General features: G+C 36.8%; 1 protein-coding gene across 1 annotated transcript; it reads right to left on the bottom strand.

The window, feature by feature from the left end:
• Window positions 1-2,325: 2,325 nt before the first annotated feature.
• Window positions 2,326-9,959, bottom strand: LOC139972152 (uncharacterized). The gene is made up of 7 exons (XM_071979133.1): window positions 9,800-9,959; window positions 7,937-8,241; window positions 7,184-7,727; window positions 6,439-6,501; window positions 4,419-5,356; window positions 3,719-3,848; window positions 2,326-2,665 (listed from the first exon to the last, which is right to left on the bottom strand). The coding sequence occupies exons 1-7, from the start codon at window positions 9,861-9,863 to the stop codon at window positions 2,358-2,360; spliced, it is 2,352 nt and encodes a 783-aa protein (XP_071835234.1). The 5' UTR covers window positions 9,864-9,959; the 3' UTR covers window positions 2,326-2,357.

Here is a 9,959-nt window from a genome sequence, read left to right as displayed (position 1 = left end):
TCACTGTGTTCTAGTCATTATTCATTCCATTTCAATGAGTGAGGTACAGCTTATTGATCTCTACGAATATTTTATTATATTCAAAATGTTGTGTATTTATTTGCAGCTAGGAATTGGGTATTGCAATGTTATAAGTGATGAAGCAGAGAGTTGAGTACAATGTCCTGGCATTGGATCAAACTTTAGTAAGATTCTTATGACCATTAATACAGACACAGTTTGGCTCTCTTGATAACAAATGAAAAAAAAAAAATTAAATCACTACTTAACCAAAACAACTTCATTGGAAGACAGCAGATGGTAACAAGAATAATAGTTATCTTTGTATCACCTAAGATAGCTGGAAAACTTACAAATAGCTTGGCAGATTTTCATGCTAATGGAATTAAACAGTTGTATTTATATCAGATGTTTAAGACAAACCCTAAACTAAAGGGTTGGGTTTCTGAGTCATATCCTTAATCTACCTAAACTAACAAAGGTTTATTGTAACCTTAAACTAGAAGGCATCCTTCAATGAAACACTTTAGTGGTAAGCTGTCCATTGAGCTCCACAAACAATGAAACAAGATACCTCCCACTGAGACCTATATTAACATATATCTATCACTTTTATTTTTATCTCCTTTAACACTCCACTCCACGCTTTTGTTTCTTTTATTGCCTCTGTGTGTTTAAGTCTTGTTGACATTGTTTCTGTGTCTTTGCAAATTAGAGAAAAGAAAATTATATCAATCACTTGTCCATTTGTGATATTGTATAGTACCATACATGTAACAAGTACCATTCATCTTGATTTATTACCATCAACAGAAATTCTGTTTCCATTCTTGTGTTGATTTATTGCCAGAAATGATGAGGATAACTACTGAGTAATTTATTAAAGACGTTTGCTGTTTGTGCCAAAATACTACCCTACAGTCTGTCATGTCATCATAACGGTGCCATCATGTGTATTACCACTGTTAGAATGCCACCTTTTAACTTGCCAGTTTATTACATCCATATCAGGAAGTCAAAAAAAAAGAAAAAAGGAAGAAATAATAATACTAACCATTTTCAATCTCCATTCCAAAATTCAAAAAGTAAATATTCTCCATCTGGTTATAAAATTTGTATAATACATTCACTTTGATGAACACACTATTTATGATATACTCGCTACCTTGAATAATATGATCCTACAAATCCCACTTATTATTAAATAAACAATAAACATAGCAAGAATGAGATGAAGCCATCATCTTACTTCAGTGGATATCCCTTTTCCTCAGTCCTGATCTATATATTTCATAGCCACTTCAGTGGATATCCCTTTTCCTCAGTCCTGATCTATATAGTTCATAGCCACTTCAGTGGATATCCTTTTACACAGTCCTGGTCTATCAATATAGTTCATAGCCACTTCAGTGGGTATCCTTTTACTCAGTCCTAGTCTAACAATTTCGTTCATAGCCACTTCAGTGGATATCCTATACTCAGTCCTGGTCTATCTATATAGTTCATAGCCACTTTAGTGGATATCCTTTACTCAGTCCTGGTCTATCTATATAGTTCATAGCCACTTCACTGGATATCCTTTACTCAGTCCTGGTCTATCAATATAGTTCATAGCCACTTCACTGGATATCCCTTTTATACAGTCCTGGTCTATCAATAAAATTCATAGCCACTTCAGTGGGGAATAGTTTACTCAGTCCTGGTCTATCAATATAGTTCATAACCACTTCAATGGATATCCCTTTTACTCAGTCCTGCTTTACCAATAAAGTTCATAGCCACTTCGCTATCAATTATGCCCCAAATTTTAACAATAAAATTTCCAAAACATCTCCTTGAACATTTTGACCTTTCAAATTATTCCCAGACATGGAGTAGACAGAAGCTGTAAACAACTTGCTCAAGTTTAACTGTAATCACAATTAGTTTATTGTTTACTGATGACAGAAAATAATAAACACACATTCGCTGAAATAAGCTTGAAATTGAATCTCACGACCATCAATCACTGGTTGTTCATTAATCATGGCGGATTGTTATTATGCAATAAGACTTTAAACAGACCAAAGAGTGGCTTTATGTGTACATTCCTTCCCATTGTTCATTCCTCACTCAAGACATCAAGGGCTTATCACCAGTAACTTGTGATCCTCTGCAGATTCATCACTGCAATGATGGGTCATTTGATGAACAACTCAAATATACATGCAATCAGTTCACATGCTGCAGGTTGATTTGGTCTTCTGTTTCATCACACAACCACATGTATTATTAGTAACAGAGAATCAATTGATAAACCATTCAATGTCTATGTTAGTTCTAAAATTTACATTGGCTTATGCTTTGTAGCTACTGGTCTAGTCACTATCATCTGTTATAAGTTTAATGTTGTTCTTGTGGGTGACTATCTTATTGTGCTTTGACCGCATATGTCGTTTGTATGTGTTACGAGTTTTAAACCGAGCAGGACAGTCTGTACACCCATAAGGTTCTTCACCAGTATGCCTTCGAAGGTGTTCCCTAAAATGGTTGGCATGGCGAAACTGACGAGCACAAAAACTGCAACTGAACCTTGCCTCCTGGTTGTGAATCATCATATGATAGTTGAGACTGTGTTGTCTGGTGAAAGTTGCATTGCATAGCAAACACTGGAAAGGCTTTATACCTGACAGGGAAGAAAAGAGGAGCACATCAGTGTTGAAGGTTAAAACATTCATGTGTAGATCATCTGTGATGAAGGTTAACCCACCACCTGTCTGCTTCAAGGTATGCACTACTACTACTACTACTACCACTACTACTACTACTAATTATAAAATTAATTTCCATACAGCAAGGATGGTAGCCTTAAATCTATCCTGGGACGGTATATTAAATTTGGGGATATTTACGGGGCTTATTAATCTAAGGACGGTACACGGAATATGGGGATAGTTCCCGGACATGGGGAAGTCAGGTCACTTTATTTTAAAAAGTAGGAATACATATGTAAATATATATATCAACAAAGACAAAGGATAACAATAGGCAAAGACAAGCAAAAATAGAAGAAAAACTGTAGTACTGATCCTGTGTGGTGTACCATTGGCTCCTTACATTTGAAACTATGCAAAATACTTTCACCCGATAATGATATTAAAATCATTCCTTAGAAAGTGTTACATGAATATCACCTTAAAGGTCATCTAAGGTCATTGGCACCAATGTTTGAAAATTTGTAAAATGTTTCTCCTTCAAAAGTCCATGGATCTTGTACTCACAATGGTGAATAGGTTAGTTTATGATGTTATTTGGTCTAATTGAAGCTCTAACCAACAGAGATGACATGAAATCAATTAAATGAATCTTCACTTTACATAATTACCTTGCATTCTTGAGAAGCTTGTGACTATTGATGAATGTTAAGTTAATGATCATTGAGAGGTCATTATGTGATATCCAGATGTATAATCTGGAGGTATTCACCACCAGAGTGGCTCAAAGTTTTTGTTGAACCAACAAACACGATTATCAATAGATTGAGAATGATGGGAGCCATGAATGGCTATTTACTTCAGTAACTACTGTTTAGTAGTAGCTAAGTAAGATGCTTAGTAATTTGAGGTGAAAGGTTGTTTAAGAGCAACAGAGGTTATTTGTGCATTTATTCTCCCTTTGTGAGTGTGTCTTCCAATTGGTGCTCTACTTCATGTACAGTACTTATCCAGGTATCTCCTACCTGCATGACTACGATAATGGGCTCTTAATGTACTAGCAGCTGTGAGTATCTTATGACAGATCTGACATCTGAAAGGCCCCCGCTTCTTCTGGTTTTTGAGAAGGCTATCCAAGAGGTCCACTGCCTTCACCTGCAAAGATAAAATAGTAATCACAGGTCAACACATGCACACACTTGCAACAGACTCGTTGATTCAAAATGAAGTATATACTTACAAGCAAAGATTTCCTTCAATTTTCATGCCAGGGTAACTAGCAACAAGGTAGAGTTTGTCACCAGAGGCATTTATTAAGTAAGTCCACCTTGAGAAGGTTTGACTTTCCAACAACAAAAACAATGTAGTAACAAGCTATAATGTCTCAATGAAACATTTTTTTACTAATTCTGTCAATTTCTGTCATTGGAAGTTGGAACACAGAATGTCCTTACTTGATACTGCTATCATTGCATTTGCTTCCCAGCACAATTTGAGACAAACTGTGATTCCTGCATTTGAATGGCTTGATACCACCACAATGATAACCCTTATAATGTATTATCACAGACTATGTAGCAAGATATTCCTTCAAGATATACCACCATTGGTGCTTCCTACAATAGATGGTAGGAAGATGTTAGAACTAACATAAACTGGGAACATTAACCTACTTCACAGCAACTCAAAGTGCTATGTTAAAGTGCTATGGGGGGTTAAACTTACTCTAAGCATTTCCTCTTCCTCTGGTGTCATGACACTAGCAACACTAGCTGTTGCAGCAGGATCCACTACTGTTGCCTGAGAGGTAGATGCCTCCTGCTCTTCCTGGTCTACAATACTTGAGTTCTGTGCTGGTAAGATACCAGGATGCTCAATATCTGGAATCAGCCGACTGACTTGCTCATTCATTGAATTAAGTATGGGATTGATGTCTAGTTTATCTGCACTAGAATCTTCAATGCTGATAGGGGCCACTGTTGGAGTCCCATCGGAATTAGTATGGATAGTAGTGGTTGCTAATCCATCAGAGAAGGAATATGTATGGTCAGGGTAGGGGACTTCTTGAGGGTTTCCTAATATTTGATCAGACGAATCCATGGTCCCTTCAGACTCTGGTAAAGTATGGTTCATCTTCATGATGGATCCTACACCATCTGGGACACCGCTGATTGGTGACCTTCTTCTTCGAGCACCAGTGCTGACCTCCACATCCATCTGGATGTCCTTCTCATCCAGTAAGATTACAGATGTTTGGACACCACTGACATCAGCCACACCATCCCTTACCTCTCCTACTACAACACTGCCATTTCCTGACATTACAACATTGTTAGTAAGAGTAACCAATGATTGGTTAGATGGTCCAGCTGTACTCTCTACCTTGGGTATAGAGGCTTGCCCTAGTAAATTGTCAATGACAGTATGGAAGGATTGTTCAGTGATTGCATCCAGCTGTGGTTCATCTTCTGGAGGCCTATAGCTGTAGAAACCTCTGCCTCTGGGTAGTAACACTACTTCATTAGTACCTTCCTTGCCCTCTGACGAACGAATCACTGTGTAACGAGATCGCTTGAGATTCACATTTTGAGGATGAGAGACTGTGAAAGGCTTTGGATTTGATGCAACATGGTACGTTGTTTTCTTTGCAGCTGCTGTGATAACTATGGAGCAAATACATGATACTGTTATGTGTGGTATTCAGTTCCTCTAATCAGCATGATTACTAACTTCTAGGCCAATACTATCAAAGAACTCACAATGAACAATGCCTAATGTTATCATTTCACTTTCGAGTTTTCACCTACGGTGAAACGGCCAAAGTGGTTCAAAAGTATATTGATTTGGTTTTATATTTACTCAAGAAAATTATTCTTTCTTATCAATGGTTGAACATGATAACAGGTTTTGTTAGATGCAAGAAGCGAGGTGAAAAAAAAAATTACGTCGTCTCCCTAAGCTTATCCAGGGTATACTGTATGAAGTTAACTGCCAAACCTGGATAGTATATTGAACAGCATTAGAACAAACTCGTGTGAGGGACTTGCGATACCGTTACAGGGTAGATTAGCGCACCTTTCCCCGGCTATGAACAGCATTGAATCAAATGATATAAATTCTTCTCCTGTTGTGGTTGTGGTGAATCAAAAGCGCGGAAAAATACAATCCTTAATGTGGAACGTAATAATTGGTTCCAAATAATCGGTAGCGCAATGGATTTTGCTGATGCTGATTATTTACCGATTGTCTGATAATTGCCCTGATTATTGGTCGAACACTAAAAACTACAACAGTTGTATATTTGTTACATTGTTGAAGAGTTTATACTCGAAACGTTGTAATTTAATAAATATATATATATAGATATATATACCTAATTACAAGGTGGATACAGACTATCACCAGTTCCTGAGGCCTATCACCAGCTAATTGTATACTTTTTAATGACAAAGAAATTTCATAGAGTTCACAGAAAACGTTTTCACCGATAATTTGCAAAAGCTTGTGTAAAAGAAACAATGATGAACCAATACCTACAGTACTTCAAAAAAAATAAAACTATTATCAGAGAAACACGATTGCATCAGATTTCTCCAAAGCAGGAACATAATCCACAATGAACTCACCCAAGGTATTAATACATTAAGTACTACAATGCAAAATACCAGCATTGAAGTTAAGTCTCCATGCATGCAGATTAGAATATTTGATTAAATTTTGAATTAAATATGAAAGTTATTCTTACAAGCTGCAGCTTCATCGTCCTCTTCATGAGCAGTTCCTTCTGAAGATTCTTTGGTTGCCATACCTACACACAAAAATATTAAAAGACAGGAAATTTACAAACTTATCCATTATATACATAATTCTATTCATCATAGAATGGGATATTGTTAGCCATTAAAAATCCAATCCAGAAATTCAAGTAAGTTACAAAGCAAATACTTCTCATTTGAGTAGTAGTAAATCCCAAGGATAAGGAAGCCAGAAGATAGTTTTAAATCCTATCCATGTGATGATTGTGGTCTGCCTATGTCAAGCCTTCTCTTTTCAGTGGGTATTGAGAGATAACAAGGCAGGAATGTAGTGTCACACTCATTAATCCTGCTCAACAGACCGCCCATTAATCCTTCTCATTTGACAGACAAGAATGTAGTTTAATCACAAAGGAGGTGAATGCATACCATTCAACATTTTTACAACCAGTGAACCAAACAATATGCTTGAACTCAGAAATATCCATCCATGAGGACTCTGATCAGCATCTCTGCACATCAGCAATTTTGAATAATGCTGTTGCACACATGGATGTTCAAGATCAATTATGTTTGATGGAAATGGGGGGGGGGGTGCAAGGTATATCCTTGCGACAAATCTTCTACCTCCATGACTTATAAAGGAGAAGTTTTCTTTCAATAAAGATGCTTCATTACATAGTATGAAGATTAACTGTTATAAGAGGGGCAAGGGAGGGGGCTTGTTGTTCCTACCTTCATTAGCCATTGTTAGGAGCTCTCCCACATGACGGAGAAGATGTCTGGTAATCTGGTGTTTAGTATCCTCATCAATGCCCATGAACTTCTCAAAGCAGTGACTGGGAAGCATCTTACATGTGTACACACTCTGGGTTATGTCATTATCCTTATCTTTAGGAACTGTCACAGTTTGATGATCTGCATACTTCAAGACCAACGAATCAGCAGATAGTTTCCTCAGCAGATCAATATCTAATACATTCTCCTTACTTATATCTTCAAGTTCAGCATCTGGTTCAACTTTAACAAATTTTGGCTGCAGCTGAGGCTTGTCAGTGACTTCTTTTTTCTCAGATTTACTCTTTTTCTTGGCCTTCTTCTTCTTCTTCTTTTTCTTTTTTATCACAAAATATGGTATTTCTACATTGATGGTTGGATCATCCATAGTCTGTAAGCTTTCCAAAGTGTCCTTCAATGCCAGCCGAACTGATTCAAGATTTGAATCTGTTTCTATTTTGATCTCTGATGAATCACTGTCAGTATCCGATGGAAGCTCCATCTGAAACATTTTATCAAAATATATAATTGAATTAACGTAAAATAATGTATGCATAGGATGGCATTCACAATAAGATTTTAATCACATTTAATGACTATAATATAAATCCAAGGCTAAGTTGGTAATTGATTTACAAGACTATTTGCAAGACAAGTGGTTGATAAACTTAATTAGTGAATTTATTCTTGCATGCTCTGTATTTTACTTACAGTTGAACTCTCTGTGGCCTCTGTATAAACCTCCAGTATTTGGTGCTGCTCTACCTTTTTGGGAGGTACGCTCTTCTGACTTTGTCCCTTCTTGGTTGGCAAAATTTTTGCTCTGTTACTAGAGGGCTGCGTTGGACTAAGAATGACCTCATCACTCCGACGTTTCACTCTCTTCTTTGGAACTGGTATTTCATTGGAGAAAGGTACCTTCTTCTTTGGAACCCGCCCACTCCTTCGTGCTTGTGTTGTTTGTCGTGATCTTGCCTGGTTCCTAGTCTTTGGTCCTCTTGACTTAAATGATGGCTCTAGTTTTGTGCAGGAGAAAAAAATTAATTAATGAAGAAAGGTGACTCTAACATTCAAACTGTTGGCTGGGTTTGACTTAAATATATACACTTGAATTTGTTTACACTTCACAGTGCACTGTGTAATGAACCAACGATCTTGTTTCGATTGCATTAATGACTGGTATTTGGTAAGATCAAACTTTCAAAATTAATGCACCTACAATTTAGCCAGTTATGTAGTTTCCACAATACTTTCCAAATACTGATACTGATACAACTGTTTGAAAAGATACCACAAAAAGAAGCAAATGTAGAGTTAACAAGATTCTAATGGGAAAGGAATCCGTATTATCTTCTTACAAATCATACCCAGATGCCATCATTTGCCACCATAAGTCCTCTCACTCAAAGGAAACTATTCTCGAATCTGACACCCAAGCTATAAACTTGCTCAAATTTTCTGTTCTTTTGAATTTTACTTCATGGAAGTGATTTGTCTAGATTATTTTAAAAGAGTTGCCTGATTACTTGCATGGCATGATTTTTAAAGTGCAAAGTAATTCTCCTGTCTGGCTCATTATGGAAATAAATCACAATAATTCACTTTGCTTCCCTATAGTAAGGCCATTTACTGCTTGGTTGCAGCCTTCCTGGTACAATCTCAATGGTCTATGGCACTTTACATGACAAGATCTCATGAATTCCTCCTTACAGAATGTAAACATTATATTTGTAAGACAGTGTGATCGTATTCATTGCAGAAATGAGCAAACATGGTTGCCAATGACTACCTTATAAAACACTGGATTTTGGTATCAAACGTCCAGTCCTGGTACTGATGAACAACTCAGAGAAATTTATGTGCAAATATTTTGTGTCTGTTTTGTTCTTAAATTTTCATAACAGAAAATGCAGTAAATGTTAACGTAGACTGTACATTGACATAACCAGATGAACCTCAAGCCACAAAAGAACATTATTTAAGCTACTGTACATTAGGCAGTAACAAATAAATGCCACCTTAATTTAACTGCAAAACATAGTGCTCTCTGTACTTAATCCTTATCATACCTTCAAAAGTTGAAATAATTATTATTCATATTTTTGACATCTTGGAAACATGAATAAATTCAAGATGGTAAGCAAATAATGTGAATTTTGCGGTAAGCTTAACCGCCAATTGTTTTATCATTGGACTGAGTCTTTCATCATAGGTTCTATATGGCTTCACAGAACACTGCTGTACAATGCTGTGTTGATTCCTAAATGAAGTATGTAATTGCTATTGGAGATCTCATTTAGGAATCATCTGACAAAATAACCTACTCTCGGACGTGACATGTGCCTCTTGGTCTTCACGCAATGCCTTTTTAACATTAGGTCGTCGAAAATATCCTATCAATGTATCTGTGCCCAGGCTCGATCCCCTGAGTTACACTAACACAATGTGTTACACAATTATACGAGCAGGAAGGTAATGGCGTACTGCCGGTAACCAAGAACAATTTTTGGGGTATTTCTACCTACAGAAATATACATAAGTGTAACGTTTGCCTCATCATATTAACGCCGTTACCTTCTGATCCAGGAACGAACAGTGATTTTGTGGGTTTATCTTGCTTTCTTTTGGTAGAGGACATAGTGGAACTATTCCGTCTGCTTCCCTTCTGAGTCGTCTGCTGTTTGCGCAGTTCACGCGTTTTGCATTAGCTCTAATTTAGAACCCAGAATGCATT

This window comes from Apostichopus japonicus, chromosome 8, assembly GCF_037975245.1.
Source record: "Apostichopus japonicus isolate 1M-3 chromosome 8, ASM3797524v1, whole genome shotgun sequence".
NCBI lineage: Eukaryota > Metazoa > Echinodermata > Holothuroidea > Aspidochirotida > Stichopodidae > Apostichopus > Apostichopus japonicus.
Note: the sequence above shows the minus strand (reverse complement) of the source record. Positions and strands in the feature narration are given on the sequence as shown.